The sequence below is a fragment of the Clytia hemisphaerica genome, unplaced genomic scaffold (assembly GCF_902728285.1).
Source record: "Clytia hemisphaerica strain Z4C2 unplaced genomic scaffold, Clytia hemisphaerica genome assembly, whole genome shotgun sequence".
Taxonomy (NCBI): Eukaryota; Metazoa; Cnidaria; class Hydrozoa; order Leptothecata; family Clytiidae; genus Clytia; species Clytia hemisphaerica.
The window spans coordinates 739,985-767,305 of record NW_027103855.1 but is presented as its reverse complement, the minus strand read 5'-3'; the positions used below and the strand labels follow the sequence as shown (position 1 = coordinate 767,305).

The 27,321-nt window shown below is 33.6% G+C and overlaps 2 protein-coding genes across 3 annotated transcripts; one reads left to right on the top strand and one right to left on the bottom strand.

Annotated features, from left to right (window-relative positions):
• Positions 1-9,065: 9,065 nt before the first annotated feature.
• Positions 9,066-25,990, bottom strand: LOC136808206 (uncharacterized). The gene is made up of 6 exons (XM_067064743.1): positions 24,902-25,990; positions 23,521-23,775; positions 15,979-16,029; positions 14,489-14,595; positions 12,108-12,181; positions 9,066-9,291 (listed from the first exon to the last, which is right to left on the bottom strand). Exons 1-6 carry the CDS (start codon positions 25,500-25,502, stop codon positions 9,153-9,155), a joined length of 1,227 nt encoding a protein of 408 aa, XP_066920844.1. The 5' UTR covers positions 25,503-25,990; the 3' UTR covers positions 9,066-9,152.
• On the top strand, positions 19,118-23,111 carry LOC136808205 (uncharacterized). 2 transcript variants are annotated; one of them, XM_067064742.1, is made up of 2 exons: positions 19,118-19,685; positions 22,295-23,111. In XM_067064742.1, exons 1-2 carry the CDS (start codon positions 19,212-19,214, stop codon positions 23,057-23,059), a joined length of 1,239 nt encoding a protein of 412 aa, XP_066920843.1. In that variant the 5' UTR covers positions 19,118-19,211; the 3' UTR covers positions 23,060-23,111. The 2 variants fall into 2 exon arrangements, 1 of the variants encoding a protein (XP_066920843.1); XR_010846841.1 differs by lacking the exon at positions 22,295-23,111 and adding an exon at positions 21,943-22,015 and having other exon boundaries at positions 19,600-19,685.
• Positions 25,991-27,321: the final 1,331 nt, after the last annotated feature.

Genomic DNA, 27,321 nt, shown 5'->3' with positions numbered 1-27,321 from the left:
CACAAAAGTCATAAATATTCGAATAGACTCTGTTATCTATACTTCGTTGGACAAATGTTCATTAAATTTATCAACAGGGAAAAAGTACATTTTGTCGGGGAATGTTATAAATAATAAATTATACGTCACAAAATGTCATTGGCACCTTGAGTGGAATTTTGAGTCGAAGAGAATACGGCGCCGTTTACGACGGGCTGAATTTCACTGTCGTTGTCTTATTGAGCCATGTTTTACAAATACTTCATGTAACAGTCAACAAAATCGTTACACGTGCCATTGGCCAATCAAATTCGATCCACGTGATTGCCAATTTCGGACGTGTCAGTACGAAGCAGGAGGATGTCGATGGTCGAGTTATATTGAAATGGATGTTTGCAAGAACGTGCGTGGTGTTCATAGATTAAAATATCCTTCGCATTTCTAGAAGAATTTGTCATACACAGATTTTCGGGAGCTTAAAAGAAAGAGTCTGTTTCGAAAAATGACGTATTTCATTTTCAAGAGGGAAAAACTAGCATCAACATTTACTTCATTCAAATCTAAGATGAATGAAAATCAATATTTGAATAAATAAAACAAATGCTGATGTCATCAAAACATGTGCGGTGGCAAATTTTATTGGGTGTAAAACCTATCTTACAATAGATGTTTACAACCATGCCAAAATTCGTGGCTTTTCTACCATTTTTAAAAGATTTTGTACCTGGGATTATTATTCTTCAAAAAATTACGGTTAAGGGTACTTTCCCACGTGGAAATTCAAATTTAATTTCTTATTCAAAAAACAATAAATATTAGAACTTGAATAAATTTACCTTGGAAAATAATTACGCATAAAAATTGGAGGCTTTTCATAGCACCTTTTGAAAATTGTCACAAAAGACCCATTCAAGTTTTCACCTACACGTGTTTTTTATTAGAACACCTAAAGTTTAGCTGAGCCTGAATGTGCTTATTTTTTTAGCAATTTTCAGCCTAAAATGTTCTTAAATGCGTTCTTAATTTTTTAGAATACTCTAAATCGAATATCATCAAAATCATGCAATATAAAGAGCACTTAAAATTGGTAAAATTTGGACAATATTTAACTCTCGATTTTAGAAAATCCATCCCTAAGTTCGGTTAAAACTGATGTTGTCCAGCTGTAAGATTGATTTGTTTTGAAAATATTCTTTGATAAGCACTGGCGTCATCGCAAAAAACCCAAAACGATAATTTTCTCCTTAAAAAGTCAATTTATCGGCATCAGGTTGTTAGAATTTTTAAACAAATAACTCTATTTTCTTTATCTATTTTTCCCGTTGGCAGCCATCAAATATTTGATTTTCAGACTTCAAAAAAATCGTTTGTGGGATGGGGGAGGGATCCTTGATAAATTTCATCGAGTAACTAAAATTCGATGCACTCGAAACTGTCAATTCGACACCCTATTACACGCTTTTTTTTCATAAGAATAGTGTTTTTCCATTTCATCATGGATATTCTTATCTTTTTGGGAAAAATCATCCAAGAATATTCTTACAGTATTCTTAGGTTAGGACCCAACTAAGACTAAATTTAGCACACAATATGCTAAGCTAAAATTGGGCGAGAGCTTTTAGCATTGCTGGGGATAATTGCAATCTAAAGGAAAGTTGTTCTAAAAATGGCATTCTGAGGCTTAGTTTCCAAATTGTATGATGGTGGAATTCTTAGCATATTCTTAATTTTTTGGTCAATTTCATCATGGATATTCTTATAAAGTGTATTCTTATAAAAGAAAAATATAAAAGCATAATATAAAAGATTTTCCCAAATCTAAGGGGTGCCCTATTCACTACCTTGATAAATATGAGTTTTGAATTTTTGCCAGCTAGGATGAGAGAAAGAAAAATATAGTTTCCCAATGGAACCGGCGAAAAGGGCGCGATAGAGTCCTGTGACAAGGGACCAATACCTTGATAGCTTTAGACATTCTAATCTTAATTGAATCATTGTTACCAGCCCTGGGTTTCGAAACAGCTGTTGATATTGGCAACTAAAGCATTCAAAACACTTCAAAAGACCAATTGAAAAAAAAAGGATGGAGCCTTCAAGTGTTATACTTTTTACTCATTAAGAGTGTATGGAAAATGTCAAAATGACAGAATTTTCTCATGCGCCAGGTATAGAATACAGCCTAATGTTTGTAATTGATAACTTTTGATTTATTTTAATAACAAGTTCATATATAAAGAAGGTTTATTTTATCTGTTACATCTGTTAGTCCTAGGACGTTCTTAACTTTATTCGTTTTAGGCCGGGTTTAAGCCAAAAAGTATTCTGGTGCTATTTCCTAATAGATTCTGTGTTCTAGGATCCGTAAAATGTTGTCAACTTGTTCTTAATATTTTGACCCAAAACATCATGTTATTATATAGTGTGTCCTTGTAAAATAACGTGTATGTCGGGATATAGTACCTGTCAATGAAATTAGTTTTTTCGACTAATGAGACGACATTGATTATAATTTTGTTTGTTCAATTCAAAGAATTTTTTATTGGCTTCACTATACAGTAACAACATGTCATATTTCAAATTACGAACGTTAGTCCTGACCAGAAAAATTAATCTGGATAAAAAACATCATTTAAAATGTAATACATTAAAATTGCCAATTGCTTATAACTTAATTTATTTTTGCAGTTGTATGTCCGGGTTCGGGGTTTAAGATTAGAAAATAAATTTTGAGTTCCCCCACGGGGTGCGTATCGGCTCGTTGTTTTACATTGCCCCTTATTAATTAGCCTGACGTTAAAAAGCCGGTGAAAAACTCCAAAATTAAGTAGTTATAAAGTTTTAGCTTTAGTTGCGGTCCTGGTGTAAGCTCAAAATTGAGCGGTGGCAGATTAAAGGCCCTGTTTGAAAATTCCGGCCGATGAGGTATGATTAAACATGATAATGAGCATGAGCCTCTGATACATTTTTTTCTATAAGAGAATCCAAAATCTTTCAAGTCTTCGGATGTTCAAAACTTTTTGAATCTTTAAAAATGTTCTTAGCATGTTCTTATTCTCATTATTTTGTGAGGATTTTTTTCCATTCACCTAAGAAATGGGATGTTTTTGAGTCGGCAAACCCTTAAAATGTTCTTAACTTGTTCTTTCTACTTTGGACATCGAAACCTATTTTGTTCTTATAAAAACGTGTAAAAGCAAGCGGGTAAATTAGGATACCCCTTAAAGATTCTAGTCTAAGGGCAATCAGTCATCTTTGCATTTTTAATAGCATTAGAATGTCTAATACCCGGTTTAAGACTTGTAATTTTCAAGTGTTCTCAGTCGAAACATTAAATGTTAATACTATTTGTGGTTTGATTAAATTGTGTGTTGTCATTTTTATGCAATATGCACTTCATTTAAAATAAAGTGTTTATATAGATGCGTGTCATCATCTTTGTTTTGCTATTAAATCATGTGGGGCAAACTTGACTTGGACTGAGAAGTCTGATATATATAGTAAGTCAATGAGAAATCGAAAAAGTAAGTATTCCATATTCCGTTTCTTTAGTAGTTCATGTATAGCGAAAATTTTAAACTCCGTTTAAGCCTCATAAGCAAATTTGATCAGTCTACAAGATAGAGATATAATAGATATTCGGTCACATCTTTTGAAAGCCTCCTGGCACGCTTTTGTAAAATTTGGAACTTTAAGAAACAAGTAGCTGGATATACTGAAATAAGCAATATGGTGTGACACCCCCTTCTCATAGATCCACTGGGAACCCTTCCCACTGGAAATTTTTCCAAAATCTCATCCCTGGTGAGAAAGTATTCTCCAATTTTAGTCCCCACTGATAATAATAATAAAAAAAATCCTCGTTGCAAAATATTATGCTTTTTTCACATCCACACTGAATTTCTGACTTGAAAACAAAAGAATTGAAATCCCCAGCCACAAAAAATATGGGAATATTAATCCCCATCGAATTTCAGTCAATTAGTTTTATCCCCACTAGCTAAAGAACCCTACCGGGTCTGTGAGAAGGGGGTGCTGTGTGATGTAAGATTGATTGCCTTCATAAGCATTGTTATCACAAATTGCTAGATGACGTATCAAAGACTCTGAGCTTTGTTTCGAAACAAGGAATTTTTCTGCTTTGTTGGCAACGATGAACATTTCTTCCTTTTTTGCTCGAAAATCAAAATTTTTCATAAAATCTGATATTTTTAGTATTTCGTCAAAACCAGCGATGATGTGTTTGGCAGCAATTACTTAATCAACTATCTGATTCTATTCTTGTTTAATTTGGCATTTAGCCTGTAGTTGTGTGCATCCAATGGGGATAAATCACTTCCGGAAAAAGCTATTTATCAGGCTAGATTGTCATTTTAGCCTGTCATGACATTTTGAAAATGACAAATGACAAAAAGAGAAGAGAAATTGATAGGTTTGTAGCAGCCGGTACCTGACCACTCAACCAGTTTTAGTTTACAGTTTTAAGGAATATCAGGAGTTATGTGCAAGCTGATGATGTATTAAATTTGATTTCATTTGATTGTTTCAATTGTGGCATAAATGAATTGTTGCAAAAAATATGTCTCGATTTTGTTTTCCCTTTGAAATTAAAGAGGAGAGAAAAACAACAAAGTTGTCATTTATAGGTTTGTTGGTATAACACACGGAACAAAAAAAACACGCGTAAAAAAGAGAACAAAACGATCTGATTTTTTGATAAAACGCATCAAGTTTATACGCGATATGTTGACATATGGATTTATGATGATAACGATTCTGATTTTCTCGGTCGTTTTAATGGCCGACGGATCAACGACTATGAAGAACTTATGTTTACATCATTGTCGGGAGAAAACGAAATTCTGCCAATCAGAGATTATTGGTAAAATGGATGGTTTCCAAAACACGTTACTGTCTATGAGGCAATGCAACGAAGAACAAACGGAATGTTTAACATTGTGTAAGAAACAGAGTTTTCAAGAATGTGTGTCCACGTGTGCAGCACACGTGCGAGATTGTTTCAAACAGAAGGATTTAGCAAAAGTTTCTAGCTGCATGAAAACGAGGCGTGAAGATTGTATTAAAAAGGAATGCGAACTAAAAAGGAGTTTAATTGTACCTAACTACAAGAAAGATCATTCATCATTAAAAACTACAACGCGTATGTCGAATTATAAAACTTGAATTTGGACTTTTTGAACATTTGATTGTATGAGTTTTGATAGAAAGTATAGGAATGTAAATAGACAAAAATGACATGGAAAATGGACAATGTTGCTTTACCCAATGAATCAAACAGACTTTTTTTGGCAGCATGTGACCATACTGGTGATAAAGGGACACCATTGTTTCAATGTGAACCCTACGATCTATTTTAAGCTAGAAAAGGGTCAAGCAGCTCTTTGAAAACACAGCGAACCATCGAATAACATAAATACATACAGAGACAGACCTTTCACATCTCAAGAGAGCAAGAAATGGCGTAAAAATTTTCCAAGCAGTGAACAAAAACTCGTGAATATAGTCATGACCCTTGTTGCCATTGACATTAATGTGGTTTATGGTTTCAAAATATATTTCTGCTTTTTTTATCATTGTTTGCGAACTTTTTTATAAGAACAAACTATATAAGAACGTAAGGCTTCGGAGGCCAAAATTTTTAAAACAAGTTAAGAACATTTCAAGACTTTGGGAACTCAAAAACATCCCATTTCTTAGGTAAATGGACAAAATGGTGAACATGCTAAGAACATTTTATAGGCTTAAAATTATAAAAAACGTGTAGGATATAGTTCATCAAAATGATCAAATACTTGCTTCCTTTTCGTTTGACTGAACGAGACAACAAGCTTTTATGTTTACTTTTGAACTTTCTGGTTTTGAACGTATCTAGATTTTTTTTTTTAAATTTTAAAGAGAATTTTAACATTATATTTTTTGACGTGGAAATTTCTAATTTTAATTTTTAAAACGATATTTTTTGTGTATAGAATTTATTTCTTTTCGTGTAAATGTAATTAAAAATATTATTTAATATATTACAAAACTTTTAAAAGATAATCTTAAAGAGAAAATCTTTATGAATTTAAAAAAGGTAAAAAATATAATTACATCACTCCAAATTATTATGGGTGGGGGTTTAGCATTGTAAATGCTCTAGAAGTTACATTTTTAGAACTATTTTGCCTCTTTGTCAATGACTAAAATAATAGAAAGGCTGACAGGAAAAATGTAGTTGACAAAGAATTAATGATTATTTTCCTTTCTATTTTAATGAACATCTTACGACATGTGGTAGTCACATGGGATTTAAATCTAATTACAAAATGGCTACCTCTTTATAATTACCCCCTGCTTCCTCTTCAATTTCTTTTTACGGAAGATATATGTTATTCTTAACAGTTTTCCTCTACTGTAGTTACAGGCTACGAAGGGCTAGATGTCGTACTTTTGCTAAAAAGTGTGCCGTGGTTAGGTAGGAAATCCTACCTAGGTCACGTGACATTAAAATTGAATTTCAGCGCTTGACCAATCAGAAGCTGCGCGGGTTTATATTTCGAAACTATATTTCTTGCGATATTCATTTTTTATTGTCTGCATTAAAGTACGAGATCTATGTTCCTGATGTGACAAAATTGAATGCCATCTACGAGTGGGTGTTCAATCAAAAAAAGGAAAATTTGGAAGGGATCACGATCACAGATACACGTTGTTTATATAAGAAAAAACTATATGAGAACATAACGCTTCAAAGGGTCTGCAGATACTCTAAAACACCCGATTTCTTAGGAAAATGGACAAAAATACCCACTAAATGGTGAAAATAAGAACATTTTAAGATCAAAAAGTTAAAAATCAAAAAGTTAAAAAACTCGTTATTTTTGATGTTCTTGTTTAAAAAAACGTGTATTTTATATATCAGAAGTATCAAAAGTTAAACGCTATGTAGTAAAATTTTAACTGTTTTAATTATTAACAATTTTAAGTTTGAGGTTTTATATTGATTAAGCGGAACTCTAAAATAAAGAATGGAGTGGTCACGACTCACCGAAAAAAGTTTTCAGAGGCATTAATTAATTTTTTTCAATTCAGCTTGAAAAACAGGCTAAGCCTGAGTTTTCGCGGTAGCCATATTGTTTTTTTGTTTTTATTTTGGACCTGTGAAATGATAAGTTATTGAATCGACTTTTAAATGGCTTTGAAGCAAGAAACAAGAGCCTTGCCTAATCTTACTCCAGTTGAAATTTTAAGAGGTCAGTGAAAAGGCGGTAAAAATTAGATTGAGTTCGATCTCAAAGGAAAAAAGTTGTTTACGCAAATTTTGACCGTAATTATGCTGTTCTAAAAATAACATTGATGAAAATGACAAAACTTACTCTGGAGAATAAATTTGATTAGGAACTGGGTCAATGACCTTTTGTTTTGGGAAGATTTGATTCGATAGATTTGACTTGTATGTAAACATATTTTTATGTATTAATGGGGTAATGTTTGATACAGAAACAGCTCGGGAGAACTCGTCACAAAATACACCTTTTTTATAAGAACATCCAAAATTTTTGAAGCCTTCGGATGTTCTTAACTGAGTTTTAATCCTAAAAATATTCTTAACATGTTCTTTATTTTACCTTAATGTGAAATCTTTTGTCCATTTTCTTAAAAAGTCGGGTGCTTTAGAGTCCACAAAGCCTTAAAATGTTCTTAAGTTGTTTTTCAGATTTTGGCCATGGAAGCCTTATGTTCTTATATAGTTTGTTCTTATAATAAAACGTATACATTTCTTTAACTTTAAAAAACTCTGCTCAATATCCCAATCAAACTGATTTGCTAAATCTCATCATTTATGATGTAATTAATCCAAGTCAACCAATAAGCTCTCACGATTATCATTTTAATTATTTTTGAAAGTTAGATTGATAAAAGATGAATTAAATGCAAAACTATACACATGTTTGGTGATAGGCACCCTGCCTTCAGTGCTTAGCATTAATAATGACACCAGGGGCATTTCAATTCTAAAAATTATGTTTGTTTTTTTGCAAAGAGCATGAAAAATATGCCGACCTTTGCACGTGGTTATCATAAAAATACCAAGCAAAACCATTATAAAGCCATTACCGGAACATAAAATTAAATCAATCACAAATTGTGGACAGCAATAATAAATAGTTGAGTCAATTTTCATTGGACAAAAAAACAACAACATACGTTTACTTGGATTCGATTATACAATTAGCGGTCAAGATTCTAAACGGTTAATTCAATAATACCGACATTTCTTTTCGTTATTTGGTGCCGAATACTATTCGTTTCATCTAAGGCGCATGTGCCAGGTTTTTCTGTACACCCCGCCTTTCTAACAGGCCAAGTAGTATTGTTCCAGCCAGTTGAGGGGGGGGGGTAAAAACAACGCACTGAAACTCGATGGGGTCTGATACACGCTTTTTCTTTTATAAGAATGGTGTAAATCTATTTCATCATGGATATTCTTAACTTTTTTGGGAAAATCATCCTAAAATATTCTAACAGCATTCTTAGATTCTAATTCAGACTAGATTTAACATTTAGTAGATACGTTTCAAGCATAAAATGGCATTTTTGTGAAAGGAGTGAGCCTTACTTGGGGGTAATTGATAATTTATAATTGAAAATGGCATTCTTAGCTTGAGTAGCGAAACTCCATGATGGTAATATTCTTAGCATTATTCTTAATTTTTTGGCCATTTTCATCATGGGCATTCTTATGAAGTGTATTTTTATTAAAAAAAGCGTGTAGTATTCCCATGTGGGACTGATATTCCTATGTTCTTATGGCTGGAAAAATGGAAGAAAATAGCACAAAGTTTTACAGTGAGGATTTGCTTATTTGATTATTTTCAACGAGGACCAAATTGGAGTATAATTTTCAACTGGCAATAATATTTTGGCCAATTTTTCCAATGAAAGGTGTTCCCACCAGGTCTGTGAGAAAGGAGTGTTTCTGGTTGGTGAAACATTTGAAATATTTCATTAATTAGTGTATTGGAATTTCTAAATATTGTCGAAAATACCTTCAAAATTTGTCAAAATTGCGGTGATTCTTATGTGGTCGTTATATTGGCCATTGTTCCCTTGGACGACTTTGAGTCTATAAAACCATTAAACAAACCGTCCAGAAAAATAAGATTAAACTCTTTTCATTTTCGTATTTCAAAACTATTTGGATCTGTTTCCATTTGACCAAAGGAGCCACTGTAAATTTTCATTCGGAGTTTTAACAAGTTATCGATGGACGGTTTTGAGAATTGTAATTCCATCACAACTTTTATTCCATTACTGTAAAAAAAATATTTAAAGAATGTTATGATAAGTTATTATAGATTTATTTTACACGGTGGTCAAAATAGGCTTTTTTATTACCACTTACATAATGACTTAAATCCATTATCCTGTTCTTTATCATTCTTATAGCCTTAGAATAATTTTTTTTGCCCTAAATATTTTTCAAACTTTTTTCCAAAAAAAATCAAAAATTTTTTTGAAAAAAAAGTCATCACGTGAACAAAAAATACGTCATCAAAAATTAAACGAAAATTTGAAGTTGGTACCATGCTTAAACCAACATTTCCAAACGATAGATCATGACGAGTAGTGCTTAAAAATGGGGTCACTTTTAACTTCAGCTTTTGTTAAACTCAAGAAATTTAGAATTAAAGGTATGACCTTATATGGTAAAAAAACGAATTGCAGAGTTTAAACTGTATGTTCCCGATATGCTTTAAAGCTGAAAATTGACATGAAGGAAGTTATGGTTAAAAGAAAATTTTCTATCTTGAGACTTACTCAATGAAGGCCTTCAATTTTCTGCTAGGTCTGATTTTTACCAAAAACGGGGATAAAAATGAGGTTTTCCCGATTTTCAAAATCGGGAAATCGGGAAATCCAAAAATTCTAAAGATAAAAATTTTTCTGTTATTATTTTGAATTTACCTACCAAGTTTGAAGGCATTTTGACGATTCTACAAGACTCTGTAAACCTAAACATAACCTCGCATGCTTAGTCTATGTGGGCACAATACAGTTACTTTTTACCACCGTGTTATTCGATTTACAAGGTGCTTATTACTAAAATATTGTAATATTCTCTTTTTAACCTTAAATGATTCCCCTCAACTTTAGCAACAGTAGAATACAATCAGGGTCGAAATATATTAAGCCTAGCGTTAAAACTCAGAGAAACTCTACCCGTCCAACCTAATTTAGAGCGCTTCCAAATCGTTTGTAGTTGTAAGATTTCGTGGGAACTTCCCTTTTTTCTCAAATATTATGACTTTGATTCTAGATCCAAAGGAAGAAACTTATTGGAAGGCCCATTAGAAGCCAAATATCCGAACTCTTAAGACAAAGTGTTACGGCAGTCAAAAGAAATGGTTTCAAAAAGCCAGCAAGCCAGTTTTAAATAGAATTTTCTCCCATTTTGGTAAAATATATTTTTGACAAGGTAGCTCAGAATGTGGAATGTCGCTCAAACCTCCTAGTGTTGTGATCTGGCTTAGGACAAAAATATATGCTCAGGGAAGGTTCATACATTTCGTCCGTCTGTTTTTTCTTGTTGTCTGACTGTAGCATTTAGATCGTTTACAAAATGTCAGTCAAAATCACTTATTTGTGACTTATATGTCAAATGACGTTTTAGGAATAAAATGTCAATATGATCTATTTTTAAAGTTTGGAAAATAAATCCTGTTATTTTTGCAAAGAATTGGTCAAAAGGAGGAGCGGAGGTACCGTCTTTCTAAAGAGAACAGTTTAATCTTATAGACACTTTACAATGGTAACAGAAATGTCTAAAAAATTTAATTCTTGTCGAGGGTAAAAATTCTTAGCATTTTTCTGGTGAAATACGCCGTTAACCGATCCGTAGCCGCCAATTGCCGCGCGGGCGTTTTTTTGTCCGTTTTACCACCCTAAAACCGTCCCAGTCATTTTTTCGCACCTATCGACAATAGAAAAAAGTTTCAAAAAGGATTGGATCGAGTTTGGGGGTTACACGCGCGGCAATTGGCGGCGACGGTCGAAAAAGTGTATACGCCGTTAACCGATCCGTATCATCCAGGGATATGTTATAGCGGAGCTGGATGAAGGACGAGAATTCCTTAGCGGATTGCTTCTTTGTCTTTTCTATTGTAAACTGTTGATAATAGAAATCCATCTCTGTCCCCTTGAGTGTTCTGTTTTTATAAGAAAAATGAAGCAGACAAAGTATTCATGCAGTGCGTTTGCACATATTTTGCTATGATGTTCCCGCTTTTCATCAAAATAATATTTGTAGAAGATACCCCAAAAGCTTCCTTGTAAATGAAATCTATTTTTATCAGCGTGTGTTATGAATTTGAGAAGCTTTCATGATTTCTCTTTTAAAATTTCGGATGTAAATATTTTGACAAATATTGTTTCAATTGACTTGAAATTTTTTCCATAATCAGACATACCGACTTGCTATCTGAAAATATCAGTTAGAAAGTGAGGCACCCTGCGGTGTAGCGCGGTATTTCAAATGAAAAGTACTATTTATAATCTTAGAGAAGAAACTTCTTATGACTTTACTAATGAAAACAATGTTTTTCATTTTTTTTAATTGTCATTCACCAATGTTTTACAGATCCTCTTGATAATTAAAAGTTTTTAATCGTGAACGATAAATGCAGCAGCAGAATCATTGGCTAAGAGGAAATCCAAATTTCACGAGTTTGTAATTAAAAAAGTTAAATTTCATATCAAATTTTAATGTCAGGAACAGAGATAGAACAAGGCTTTTTTAAATGTGCGTTATCCAGCTCCGCTATAACATATCCCTGTATCATCTTAGCAACCTCATTTCCATGAATTCAAACTTTAGGACTTCGATTCAAATTCGAAATGATCATAAAATTTATTAAGAGTAGTACCCCCCCCCCCCATATGTAGAGTTAAATCTAAAGAGATCGCAAAAACTTCTTTGATATGATATGGGATATAACTATAAGATTCGCTGTCAAACATCGGAAATTTGCCCTGATGTAAGGGGTGCCCTACGAAAACCTGTTTTAAAGTTAAAACAAACTGGGTTAAACAAAAAAAAATCTGGAAAAATGCAAAATAACAGATCATACCTTAATTTGGTTGGTAGGAATTTTTTGATTTGACATTTCAAAAATGATTCATTGCTATTATAAAGTTTCATCATCTAGAAAAATACAAAATGACAGGAAATGAAAATCAAGTTTGTCAAGAAATCTAACATGAGAGGTATAAGGTATAAGTGTGATTATCGAAAAGCCCGAGTGCTAGAGAGGAAACTTCAACATTTTTCAAACAAGAAAAAGTGAAAACTGGCAAAAGATTTTATATTCTAGCAATTGTGTGTAAAAACCACACGGGACACGGCGTCTCAGGGTGTTTCAGATGGGAGTGGCTTCAATTCTCTTCAAAAGGTTTCATCTCTAGCCACTTGGAGGCTTTAAACTCGATGATTATGATTTTAGAAGATCCGGTTTTTAGAAACAAAAAATATTAATCGGTTTTTAAATCCAGGTATGGTATACAGTACTACTGTATTAGTATAAGCCCTTTTTCTATAAATAAATATTCGATGTCATGTTTGTTTTAACTAAGTAGTACTTTATAAATATTTTTGTGGTACCAACTCTAAAGAAAGTATAAATAATAATAAAATTAAAAATCTTTTGTGTCTAAAATTAAATCCTCCATTATTTGATGGATCATTGCCGTGGTAAAAAAATTAAATTCTTCCTGAAAATGTGATCTCAGAGAAAGGAAAAACGTTTTAGCAACAATATCTATTCTTAATAATCAAATCAAATTGACGTAAGACTTAATGAGGTGGGTTTTCATTATCCTGGGTTTAAATATAACTCAGGGAGAATGAATCCGAATCCCAATTAATTAATACCGTAATTGCTGATCTATTCTGATCAATCAACATTCGATGATTTCAAAAAGAGAAATGGGCGCGCTTACACATCCCTGAAATGTCATAATTAATTCCAAAGGGGGAGGGGTAATTTTGATAGTAGTCCTTCTTTTGTTTAGCGTAAGGTTTTCGTACACGAAATCATTTTGTCTTGATGTCATGTTAGATACTTCAGAGAGTAAAGAAAAAAATCGATCCCTGGAATAGTTTAGGCGTCAAGGTTGTGAATACCATGGGGCATTGTAAGTAAGTTTAAAGAAGAACTTGCAATGGAATGGGAAAATAAGCTTTATTTTATTGTAATTATAAAAGATTGTTTCATAGAGGTCAATAGACCTGAGAAATATACTTCTATAAAAAAAGAAAGGATTTTTCTCAAAAATGGTCATTAAGACCTTTCCATTTGCCGTAGCCATTACCCTACGGCAAATTTAGCATCTCTTAATGTCGTTTTTTAAGTATGTTTTCTTTGTCTTTTCTGTCTCAAGTGACTCATTATCTGACATGGATTTAAGGGGAAACGATTCAGTGTACGAAAAAAGAGACTACATTATTCACACGTTAATGAACCATTATTGGCCGGGTAGCTCAGTCGGTAGAGCATTCGCCTTGCAATCTAAGGTATGTGGGTTCGATCCCCGGTCACCATCAACTCAGCGGATGAGTAGCTTAGATTAGGTAATCTGATCTAGGCGGTAAGTTACTGGGAGCTGAGAGTAAGTGTGGCGCCCCACCTCAGCATTCGATCTCCCAGGTCTAGCACAAATATAAAAGGGGATAAACTCCCTCACTCCCGGCTCCGCCGACAGCCACATGAATATACTTACTACTTACTTAATGAACCATTAGCTTGAAATTTTAAGCAAGAATACACCATAGAAAACTGCGAGATAATTTGAAGTTTGATTTATGCTTAAAATTAACCAGTAACAAATTGAAAACCATATATCAAAGACCTGATGAGCTAACCACTCAATTGGACAAATCGAATGGTGAGAAAAGTACACTTAGATATCGTCCTGATTGGAAAACCCTCACACTAATAAACTTTAAACGATATAATTTCAAAATTCTAACAATGAACCCTTCATACCCAAATGACGTGTATATGCGTTCAAAATTAGCAAATATACTGTGTCCCCGACTTGAAGCTATAACTCCTGACCACTTGGTTTAAAAGAACATAAACAGGATGTTTCTTGAAAGAGTAGAAAAATATCTTTCTAATTGTACCATAGCCATTTTCTAACTCTCAAAATACAAGATTTTATGTTCGCTTAAAGTTTTGGATTTCAAAAAAAAAGTTCGAAGTTTTCACATTTTTCAAAACATGTTGCGAGCTGGAAAGGTTTTAAACACGAGAGATTTCCCATCCCGTTTGGTAATGATATCCTCCCCTTAAAGTCAAGCTCAACTTTGAGAGGTATTCTAAACAGTTCGCTGAGACATGATCAGGCGGTGTAATTATAAACACAAATTTATTTTTTTCTTGTCGGCCTTGGTCCCACTAAAAGTAGTAATCATTGAAAAGAATTGAGGAATATGATAATTTTAGCTTACCTCTCGTTCAATGTGTGTTTTCAGCAATTGAAAGATCTTTGATGCCGGGTTTCGTAGTTGATCATCAAAATTCCTCATTAAATTCATCCCTATTCTCCAAGTTATACCTGTGATATAAGAGTGTGGTATAAAGAATTAAAAGATCAATTTGAAGTGAAGATATATATACACAATATTATGCTTGAGTCCGACCACAGATATCTTATATACCTTATTACAAAAATATTACTAGGCAAGTATTCAACGGCCTTGAAATTAACACGCAAAAAATTAGCACGAATTTTATTTGCTTTTTCAAGGACACCACGGCTGGTTTTAATTAAGGGGTTTTTATTAAGACGAAATTTTTCAATTCGTGTTGATAAAATGACTAGTAATATTCGTATAATAAGGTAAAAGAGCAGATAGACCTACTCTGTCCCTGACAGAAGGAATAGAAAAAATCACCATATTTATAAGTAGACCACAACTCGGTGCCGGCAATTTCATTACTCTTGTCTCCCGAATAGACGTCCCCCACTAATTGTTAAGAGACAAAAAAATCCATCCCCCCGCTCTTATTAAGACCCCCCCCCACTAATTAAATTCGAATAATTCAATATTTTATCACAGTGTAGATAGACCTTAAACTTGTTAAAATTTTCCTTTTTGTTAGTATTGGTTCTTATTTTACGTGCTCATTTGTTAAAGTTTATTTTTTGTTGTTGAAATTGATACCAGTTAGAAAAAATTCTGTCTTCAAATTACCCCCCCCCCCCCTCTTATTCCATCCCCCCCCGCTTCCCCCCCGCTTATTAGAATTTAGAAAATTTTCCTGCCCCCCTGCTTATTAGGACCCCCCCCCCGTCTATTCGGGAGACAAGAGTAGTCAATACCATTCTCTCACCCCTTTGTTTTCCACCACGCCAGTTGTTTGTTCTTTGGACAGATTGCTTCTGTGGGTTAATTAGCAAATATGCGCTATATTTGCTTCAACAGTCCTGAGCTTGAGATGGACAGAGTAGCTCTAGTGGCTCCAACTGATGGGTATTTAATCAGTCACGTGGTTTCATCCATATTTTCCATCCCCCTCCCTTAAACAGCAAATTATCCCTTTTTCATTTCTCCCCTCTCAATTTGAAATTCCATTTATGTACTGTGCTGTTATTTCCCAAGCCCCCCCCCCTTATATATTGAAATGTTTTTCGACAAATCACCTTAATTTTTTTTATTTTCTAAGCATTTCTTGTGAAATACCAACAACAATTTATTACACATTCAAGGCCAATTTTACTTAAAGCAGTAGCCTTCTCAGGGGTGTAGGGGAGCAGATTTATATAAAAAAGTAACTATCTATTCATCTATTCATAACATTAATAAAAGATAATAACTTCGTAACAAAGTTGCGCTCTCCTACACAAATTTTCCGACACCCCTGAGAACGCTACTGCTTAAAGCCCCTGATTGGAATTTACAAATATTGACATTCAATTTTTGAAGTTAAGACTTACCCGGTTGCACATTTGGAAATACATCTTCATTGGTTACCCCTTTAATCATTTCTGTAAGAGAAAAATACTTGTTGGTTGTGGGAGGATGAGGGGTGGTAGGTGGGCTCCCCCTTTAGCGGCTGATTACAGGAAACGCCGAAAGGGACCCTACCACAACGGTACTGTTTTTATATCCTTAAATAGAAGGGTTTTGCCTAGAAAAAATATAAAAATCAATAAAAGGCTTCATTCTCCCAAAAAAATCGAGGAGGGTTGATAAAACAAAAAATTAATAGACACCTTGAGAGTACCAAGACTATACCTTCAGAACTTGTTAAGACTACTAGAAGAATACCGTGAAAAGCACAGGCCAAAATCAAATATTGACCTGTGTCGACCAATCGAGATTCTATTCAGCGCGCAATCAACGCAGAGAAAAGTAACCATGACAGCCATCCAAGATCTTGGATGAAGTTCAAAGTTGATATTTTTATCCCCGTCGTTGAAAACACAACTTAAAAATGTCATCAATGCTTTTCAAAAAGATTCAGTGATAGAGAATCATAACATAAAGATTTGCCTATTATTTCCATTCCAATAAAGTAACATTACCAAAACTAATAGTTTAGTAATTACTGTTATACATTTAGGAATCATGTAAAAAATTTATTTCGAAAAAAAGTCATTTCAATTACATTTGGAGGTTTCTGGGGAATTTGTAAATAGTAAACTGCATACTGATAAAGTCTGCTAGACATTAATAAGGTAATATTTGTTAGATCTTAGAATCTTTCTACAGTGATTAGATTGACACATGCGCGAAAAAATTCCTATTATTGCCCCTCAGAGGTTGATTATATTCTTTGAAAACTCAACTTCTGATACTCAGGGTACTCGAAGAAACATTTATTTTCGGTTTTTTGATTATTTCTTGGCCTAGTGACCATGCACCTGAAAAAAATGACTCGCATGGCAATTAAATAATCATTTAGAACTTCTTTCAAAGGGTTGGGTGAAAATATGATAATCAATTATGTTCACTCAGAAGATTTGGGTAGCAGAGCAGGTGTATGTATTTTGTCCTTATTGGGACTCATACCCAGCTAGCAAACAATGTTGTTTTGACGTCCATCTGACGTCCGTAACGTCCATATAACGTTGGATTAACGTTGTCTTTCAGGAGGGTAGTCATTGCGTACTGCACCCTGGCTGATCGGATCAACATCTTCAACATCATTAACATCGGATCCATCATCTCTATATTTACATATTTTCGATTGCAGATAGATTGCAGAAACTTGATGCACTTGGATTGAAATCAAGCCTCTGAACATATTCTATACTTCTTAAAACACATAAAATTGAGAGAATTGAAATCAATATATCGCGAAGGTTTTTTAGTAAGCTGCACGTTATCCTTCAAACATGTTAGTACAGTTAGTAGCCTAAATTTATAGTAGTTTTCCTTTTCATTTTACGTGTTTGTGAAAACAAGGCTGAATGAGAATTGCTTCAATTAATTTGACCTGTTTCGTATCGGAATAGTAATATGTGTCTACACATGCAATCTGTCTCCATAGAAACTTGATAGAATTTATTTATTAAAAGATGATACGAGGGAAATTCGATCCAGACATAAGGCGAGACCAATTTAATTTGTTGTTCTACGGGCGCGACCGACCCAGTATTTGCTGCAAATGAAAATATAATAATATCGAATTTCCTGTGCCACAAATTTCCAATAAGTAGTCATTGAAAAAATTACACTTACAAAAAAAGTTGAAAAAAGAATCTAGAATCATGAAATCTATGCACAAAAGATTTTATTACTAACTCCATCAAAGATGAATCATGAATTTTCGATCAAGATCATTTGAAAATATCACTTAAAGTCTTCCTTGATTAATGAAAATCTTATTTTTATTTAACCGACCGACCGACTCTTATTTTCCTAACGATATGCCCATAGAACAAGAAATTTAATTGGTCTCGCCTAACAAAGTTATGATAATAAACTTTCTTTTTAAAAGTTAGGCGAGACCAATTTAATTTGTTTTTCTACGGGTAGATCGTTAGCAAAATATGGGTCGGTCTGTCGGTAAAATAAGAATAAATTTTTCATTTATCAGGGTTGGCAAAGTACCGAAAATGTTTTCCAAAAATTATCTTTCACTTTTTTTATCCTCGATGAAGATCATAATAAAATCTTAGTGTATGGAATGCTTGATTTTCTAAATTTTTCAAATTTGATTCTTACAAATAAGTAGTGTGTATAATATATTGTAGTGGAAATTCAATTTTATTATTTTTTTGATTTTAGCGAAAATAGGGTCGTTCGGGCCCGTAGAACAACAAATTAAATTGGTCTCGCCTTAGCAAGTATATAAATATTTGACTTCTAGCTGTTTGTTGTGATTTTTTCGTGCTCGAGAATAACGTTATAATTTTGTATTTCAACACAAGATGGCTGATATTATGAGAAAGATATTTTCACTTAAACCAGAATTGATCGATGTATCAAAGTGTACTCGACACACATTATTATATGAACAGATACAAAGAAACAGTGACGAGACATTGCTTCGTCAAAAGACACAATTTAATCTTGGAAATGGATTACTTTTCAGCGATCCAATCAAAGCAGCCGACTATCTATTGGAGAGAGAGTATGCTGAATCTTTCTTATTTGACCAAACTCGTCACCAGCCTTTTTTCATACCACCCGTTTTCAAATCGACCCAATATAACAAAGGCCAATCCATTCTTGATTATGACGTCCATTTGAAAATCAGAGAAACACTTGACAATTTGATGAAAAATGACCCGAATGATTGGTTTACTGTAGAGTTAGGCAAGTTTCTTCAAACTCAATTGGATAACGAGACCAATGTCATCAATAGCCGTGATTATAACCAGTGGATTCTGAACGCTAAGGATGAGCTGTCATCGATGATCACACCTTAGACGATTTGGTTATATTACAATCAGCGCAATTCATGACCAATGTTAAGAACAAGAAACATCGAGAGTTCGACATTCTGATGTTCTCTTATTCCAGAAAACTCGTCATCGGTATTGAGCTAAAGCGGACATCATCAGATGAAGCCTTAGATAAAGCCTGTACCCAACTTGAAAAATATCGAAAGTCACTCGAAGAACTATTAGGTGATCAGTTTGATAATGGATGGCAATTCTACCCAGTGATTTGCGTGGAATAAGATACTCTGCCGTTCCAGACGCAACATTATATTAACATGACTGTAGACTTGAATCTCTGGTTGTCAAACATTTTGAAGAGATTCCCTCTACTCAGTAAAAGCAGTTTACCAGATTCGTTAGAACACCTTAAAAATGTTTTAAGGATTATTGTCTTTAGCGTGCATGTTTCAGTGCCAATAACAAGCACGAACTGGGTGGAGTATATTACAAAAGCTATAGAAACAGTCTCTACAACAGACAATGTATTGTTCTATTCAACCAATCAGCTACCAGCTTTCAAATCGACTGATCCGAAGTTTGACAAACTCATACTCTGGGGAGGATACGGAACAGGAAAAAGCCTCTTGCTACGGGAAAAGGCATTACAGTTGAGCCGTCAGGACCCATCGTTTCATGGTCGCATCATGTATGTCCACTGCAATTTATTTGACAACAATCGAAGTCTTCAAGTATCATACTTAAAGAATATGTTGGAGCCGCATGGAATCATTGTAAAATCTTTTGTTCCGGTAAGATTAAGAATAATTAAAAGTTATCGCACGGTACCGAGTGCAATATGGGATATATTTTTCGAGTTCAGATTTTTCGTGTTATTTTCCGAGCCTTTAGGCAAGAGAGTTTAGAGAAAAATATTTATCCAATATTGTTCGAGCAGAAGTGTTATACCGGGTGTGCCAAAAAAAATAGGCCTAAAATTGAAACTTTGACGTAACTTTTTTCAGTTAGAATAGAAACTTGAAATTTTACATGCGTCTTTAGCAACCTATTTCGAAGCTTTACGCAAAGTTTCATTTGTACAGCTTTAGTAGTTTCAAAGATATGGAGATTTTCCTAAAGGATGTGAAAATGTGTTTGTTTATAGATTTGACGTCAAAACAAAAAAATTGTCAACCACAGTTCCCTAACGTTTAGTATCCGAACCGGAGTTGCGTTTGTTTATTTCAGTTTTTGTTTTGGAATCAGAAAGATGCAATTGCAGTGTTATTTTAAAAGATGACATTCTATTGCAAAATGGTTTTACTTACTAACGTTCAAGACAACATGCATTTCTAACCATTACTGAAGAAAAATCGCCACAAGACAGATTGAAGAATGGCACTTCTTTCTGACGAAGACAAGGTGATTATCAGACATTATATCGAGAAAGAGTATACAGCTTATGAGATATGGAAGCTGAACCCAGCAAAGAACTGGCATTATTCAAAAGTTAAACGTGCCGGAAAATCTATGAAGCAATTTGTTGGTCGTGTTCGCACTGTTGGTGAATGTAATGGTTCCTCAATTAAGATGCATTATTCGTGAACTCAAATCTCGGATTTACTCATTATATTTTTTGTCTTTATATTAGTTTTATCATCAAAAGTACTGCTTTGTAAAAAGTGAATTTATCTTCAGAAAAAAAACTGACGTCAGTCAAATCTATAAACAAGCACATTTTCACATCCTTTAGGAAAATCTCCATATCTTTAAAACTACTAAAGCTATAAGAATGAAACTTTCAGGAAAGCTTCGAAATAGGTTGCTTAAGACGCATGTAAAATTTCAAGTTTCTATTCTAACTGAAAAAAGTTACGTCAAAGTTTCAATTTTAGGCCTATTTTTTTGGCACACCCGGTATAACTTGTTTATCGTCAACTTGAAAAATATCGACAAAGTCTTTTCTCTTTCTATTTGTCTTTTTTCTTTGTTTCGTTTATTTCTTTTAAGTTCTTGTATATTGATAAAAATCAACATCAAAACATTCGAAAATGATTCTAATATAGTCATTAAAAATATCAATATATTCTTTGGGACAACTTTTATGTGTATTGAGAAAGAGGGACGATTGCTCATATTTCATGTTGACGATAATAAGCAGATATTCAATAGGTAAAAGTTGGTTATTGAGATTAATTAACCCAAGGTGATGTAATATTCAACGAGGCGAAGCCGAGTTGAATATACATCACCGAGGGTCAATAAATCCAATAACCAACGAAAACCTATTGAATATATGTTTTATTATATACCTAGAGGCAAAAGCAAAGCATTAATTATGTCAATAGTCGAATGTTTCACATAAAACTTCTTTTCCTTAATCGAATGTTTCTTTTTTAATGATTTTCTTGATTACTTTGAGTCATAAAAATTTGTTAATGAAATTGACAATAGATTTATTTCAATAAATTTCTTTGATAAACAACAAGAGTGACACAAAAAATCTAACTTTGAAAGCAAAATCAAACAAGAAATTCTACCGTGGTTATAATAGCCATGATATATCATGAATTATTCAATGGCTGTTTTTGCCTACAGGTATATAAATTTGTGTTATCAATATTTTTTACACCGAGCAGATTCTGATAGCCTGCGCACAGCACGTATTCATTTTAGATGTCGTGGCTACGTGTGAGACTCTGCCTAGGCTAGCGGACCGTTTTGATCCTTTTCATCAAGATTTGTGGTGAATGAGCTTTAAAATGGACTTTAGAGCGCGGTGATTGGCTAATGCAAATCATTGCACCAAAACAAACGTCAATCACAAACATAAAGATTAGAACACATCGTCTCTTTCGCTTTAGTTTTTGTTTTCAAGTAAAAGGCAACGCAATGAACTGATTTTGAGACTAAAAAAAGAGGTCATCCTCTTATGCTGACAAAATAGAATAAACGAAAGAATTTCCATGAATGTTTTTACTTTTATCTCAAAATGCTGTGGAAAATGAGCAAAGGGAATCAAAATTCATGGAATATTAAAAAGAGATGTTTGATCTGTTCTTATTTTAGAACAGAAGCAGTTTATGTGTACCAGCATTGGAAAATACTACTAAAGATGAAGATGAAGAAGATTTGATAAAGATTGTTATTCCCGACAATTGGAAATTATTGCCGAAGTTTTTTTTTAGTTAGTTTTTACTTTAGTTTTCGTTTCCAAGTAAAAGGCAACGTAATGATTTGAGAATAAAAAAGCTACATGCTCCATTCTCTTAAGCTGACAAAGTAAAATATACGAAAGAATTTAGGAGAAAGAATGCGTTCTTTTTTTTTATCTCAAGATGCTGTGGAAAATGAGCAAAGGGAATCAAAATTCAATAGTCCCTGGAATATTAAAGACATGTTTGATCTGTTTTTATTTTAGAAGAGAAGCAGTTTATGTGTACCATCATTGGATTCATTGGAAATTACTGAAGATGAAGATGACGAAGATTTGACAGAGATGGTCACAAAGAACAACATCAAGGCCATCTTTCTCGACGAGTGGAAAATATTTCCAAAGGAAGAAATTGAGAAAATGATTTCACTGGTCGAAATCTGCTGGATTGCTCCAGGCATTGAGGAGTATTGTTATGATGCTAGAAATATATCACAAGAATTGAGGATGAATTTTGAATTTCTAGATTTAAAATTGAATCTACGCAACAGCAGAAAGATCGTTGAAACATCCATGATGCTTAACCAGGAGTATGAACGTGAAACCTCATATGATCATGCAGGTATCACACTGCCTCCACAGAATTTCCCTTGTGGCCAACCATCTGTTTTTGCAGACTCTCTGGAGAAAGCTATTGCAATGGCAAGAAAATTTACAAAAGGTGGAATATTGGTTATTACTGCACCTGATGATGCATGTATCGAGACTTTCATGCAGAGCACTGGTGAAAAATGGAAGTTGAATAGTGATCTTACAGAGACTGAGGATCCTTACAAGCTTCTGACGGAGGGATATATTCTATTTGTTAATTGTTGCAAAAATGTGACAGGATTTGAATGGCCAGTTGTCATTTGCACTCCTTATGATGATATCACTATCAGTCTTGAAGGTATAAACTACCATCGTAGAAACATTTTTATGCGATGCACTACTTACCTTATTGTAATATCAAAACGTCAGACGCAATACTGAAATTTTTAGCTTGGACATAAACAAAGGAATAGGAATATGTATATATACTGGATTTCACTTAAAAAGAAATATACAACAAAAAGAGAAATTAATAAAGGCGTCAGACAAAAAAACAAACTACAAATTAACACACTCCTTCTCACAGACCCAGTAGAATTTGTTCAGCCAGTTTGGGTAAAATTAACGGTCTGAAACCCGTTGGGAATTGATACTTCCATGTTTTCTATTTAATTGCTTTTTATTAGAATTCCATTGTTTTCAAGTCAGAAAATTCAAGGGGGGGTGAAAAGATAGCACAATAATTTACAGGGAGGATTTGTTTATTTTATTTTCATAGTGGGAAAAAATTGGAGAATAGTTTTTTAACTGGGGACGATATTTTGGTCAATTTTTCCAGTGGGAGGGGCTCCCACCGGGTCTGTATAAGAAGGGGTGTATTAAGTTAATAAAATCCGACCTACCTATTGGTTCTTGATTTATCATCGATTCTCCATTATCAGCATTTAAAGGTGGTGTAACTGCGCCAGTTTGGAGTTTTTCAGCATTCTTTGCATTCAAAATATCGAAATTCAATAAGTTTTTCTTAGCGTCCAACAACAGTTGATGTAGAGTAGGTTTGACTAGTTTGATTTCATTTTGATAATTGATTTTGTTGATGACGGTTGTAGTTGTTGGTTTGAAGATTATTGTTGATGATATTGGTTTTAGCATTGAGTCTGGATAATATAAGCAAATAGTTTTCTTAAATTACATGTTTTTTCTAAGAAAATAATGTATGCGGACGCTCAATAAAGCTTTATGGACTCCATAACTTGAAATGGTGAAAATCTTAAGAACATTTTAAGAATATTTTTAGGCTTAAAACTCAAAAATTAAGAAAATTGAAAAATCGAAGTCTTCAAAGATCTTGGATGTTCTTATAAATAAAACGTTTACACGTTTGAGGATGTATATTTTTGTAAGCCTCCTTATCCTTTATTTTTTGAGCCCCAAAATATGCTTATATGTTTTTTTTTCAATTTGGGAGATTAGATTCTTTGAAATTTTATAAACTGGGGCTCAGCAATGCTTAAGTGATGCTAAGGTTTTCCTAAATTTGAGCCTGATGATGCTTATAAGCGCTATACTTATAAAAATCGTGTAGTTTTCTTATTATGGTTTCATGCTTGAAATTTTCCGAATTCGTAGTTTCAACATTTGACTTCTTCCTATTGAAGAAACGCCCGTGTCAATGACCCAGCGAGAACCCTGTCAACTAGAAAAGATTGGCATCCATGGTCCGAAAAATGTGCTAAAATGTCTTCCTAATTGTAAAACTCATAGAACTCTCATTCACATTGTGAATATCGCTGATAATTTCAAAATTACCATAGTGGATTTCAAAATATTGTCGAGCAAGAATAATTACAAAACCCCATTCTTTGAATGAAGATGATTTGATTTGATTTGATGATCTGATTGGCTTTTAGCCTTTTCATTTTTTCCACACTGGCTAAGTATTTTAGCCGGGATTTTAGCCTAAATATCCAGGCTCTAAACCGTTTTCCTTTATTTTGATGTTTCTAGTTTACCGCCTGGTCATACTAAATCCATTTGTATCCTAATAAGAAGGTAGCGCATGCGTAGTATAAAATCCATCATTTCGTGATGTAAACAGCAGAAGCATTCAAATAAAATGAAAATAGATTACCACTTAGATACCCAGGATAGTGCTTTTTATATATATAGGTTAAATCGGTAAATCAGGGTTATTTGTTTTTGTTTTTTCTTTATGTAAACTAAAACCTCCCAAAATCTGTCAGTTTTCTTTTCGGCTTTCCGATAAAAAAATATCATTCTTACCTATTGTTCCAATAATTTCATCTGCATCTTTCTGGTTATTTTGTTCAGTCAAAAGTGTCGATGAAGTTGTAGGAACCCTTTTCAAAGGGAACATTTGTTTGTAATCGTCTGTAGAAGTTTGAAGATTCGGTGATTGTCTGCTCATTTGAGGCTTGACACTTGTTGGGAAAGGCAGTGATGGTAATTTTGGAGATTTCAGCTTCAATACTGGTTCATTATCTTGCAAAGACAGGGTAGGTAGCTTTGTCTTTGAACTCGATGTAGGTACAATGTTAAAAATAGTGGATATCGGTGTTTTGACGCTTGCCAATTGCGGTGATATAGATTGTTCAATTAGTTGATCCGACCTAGCTTCTGTTGGTCGCGATAATGATAATTTCAGTGCGTTTGGTTTGGGCATGATATTTGTCACTAAAGGTTTCAATAGAGGTGCCCGTATCGATTTCGGAATTTTCAATGATTTTAGTTTCACTTTAGTGATTATATCATTTAACGGTGCATGAATGGGTTCTAATAATTGATTTGAGACTTTTCCTCCTAGCTTTTGCTCTTCTCGAAGACTTTGATCAAGCCATAATTGTTGCGCTTGTTTCTGGTCCATTTTGTGTTTCAATATTGGATTCAAGGTGACAGTCGGAGGATAAGTCGGTCGTTTTTTTTTTCATTTAATTTGTGGGCTTTGTGCCCCAATAAGAGCGTGGTCACAGTTGTAACGCTCGTTTTTAAGAGCTTTTAACTGTAATTGATACTGTTCAAGCAAATCAAAATCCAATACTTGCTGTAAAGAATAACGAATGGTGCGTATGTTAGATGTAAACTGATTGAAAAAGTCGTCCAGATTTTGAATCACTTGTTGCTTTCTCAACATTAAACACACGTGATTGTTTATGCTTCAGTGATTGGTTTATTTGACGACAAGTGATGTCTGCTCCAGTCCTTTTTGATTTCTTACATTTGAACAAAATGTTTTTCTTGGTAATTGGTGATTTCTGATAGGCTGGGAACAAGTCATGTGATGCATTTGACCATTGTCGTTCAACCGTTGTTCTTTTTGTTGATGTGACGATAACCACCAAATTTGAAAGTACTGAAAAAAGAATTAATTATTGTATTCAATCCGGGAGGATTGTAAGCTGACGGGTATATGGCCCTCGACTTTCGACCCTCGGACCCTTAGCGGGACTAAAAAGGAGAAAAAATTGGAAAATTTTGCGATCTTTACGACCATTTTCCTATTCTTCTGACCCTTAGTTGGACTGAAATTTAATTTTCTGCTTTACCCCCCCCCCGGGTATCAATTCAATACATTATGAGAATGCACCCATCAATCCTAGATCTTTCAAGGGAAGTTAACTGCAAGAGTTGATCCTATATTTCAACAATTTACTGGCATCATTATGACAAAGTCAGAAAATTAGAATTTAGACCCAGTCACCTGGCGGTGCTCATTTGTCGATAAATACATGAAGCATCCAGATGTCTGAAACATTGACTGAATGAAGCAATCAATTAAAGGTTTTGTATTTAAATGAGAGTGATATCATTTGCTTACTCGTCAATTTTAATTCACAACCTTTTTCACATTGGTATTGACACGGATGTGGAGCAAGATGTTGTCAGAAAGAGGAACACGGCCATCTTTAATCGGATTTATCAGATTAAAAAAAGTTTCAATTCTGGTTGAGAAGAAAAATTAATGAAGTTTAAAGATAGGATTTTTTCTTTGTCCAATACAGAACAATAAAACGGATATCCAGTGAAAATTTCAGAGCTCTACTCCTTCCTAATCGGGAATTATTCCGATTCCAATTTTGAGGGATCTTACGCGGGATATCGCGGGATTCTAAAATCAAACATTTCCATAATTACCCGATTTTGAGCATCTTTCATTAAAACAAATTTTTGTGTTCAAATTGTACACACAACTTTTTTGACCCAAAGAATGGGGTTCTTTTAAGAAACTGAAAAGCACATATTACAAAAGTTAATTTTGGATTTCCACGATTTTTAAACATTACTCTAAAGATTGCAGGGGAAAAGAAAAAAATTTGTTTGCTTATATCAGCATAATGTAACAATAGCAAGACACTGTCCTGATATGAAATTTGTGTTTGATATGAAATGGAAACATTTATGTAAAAATAAATCCTTAACCTCTATTTCTGGGTGATGAAAGGTGAGGTTTTACAGACCCGAATAAGTTTTACACTTAAATTGCTAATTTCGTAACATTAAGTTCTTCAAGTTTATGAAAATATAGGACACGAAAGGTAGAATCAAACGTATTATTTACAGAATTTAATCTTCGCTCCATAGTTAGACTTTAGTCATTACTTTATGATTAATATAATATGATAAATGCAGCTAATATTTTCGGGGCCCCAGCAATGTTTGAAGAAAAAGTTTTCCCGTACATTGAT

Bases quoted from the DNA above. Each gene is read 5' to 3' on its own strand.
- LOC136808205 (XM_067064742.1), top strand. From the start codon at position 19,212: ATGACTGTAGACTTGAATCTCTGGTTGTCAAACATTTTGAAGAGATTC. The intron at 19,686-22,294 runs GTAAGATTAAGA...TTTTTATTTTAG, and splicing joins TTGTAAAATCTTTTGTTCCG to AAGAGAAGCAGTTTATGTGT.
- LOC136808206 (XM_067064743.1), bottom strand. From the start codon at position 25,502: ATGGACCAGAAACAAGCGCAACAATTATGGCTTGATCAAAGTCTTCGA. The intron at 14,596-15,978 runs GTAAGTCTTAAC...CTTATATCACAG, and splicing joins ATTTCCAAATGTGCAACCGG to GTATAACTTGGAGAATAGGG. The intron at 12,182-14,488 runs GTAAGCTAAAAT...GTATTTTTCTAG, and splicing joins AAACACACATTGAACGAGAG to ATGATGAAACTTTATAATAG.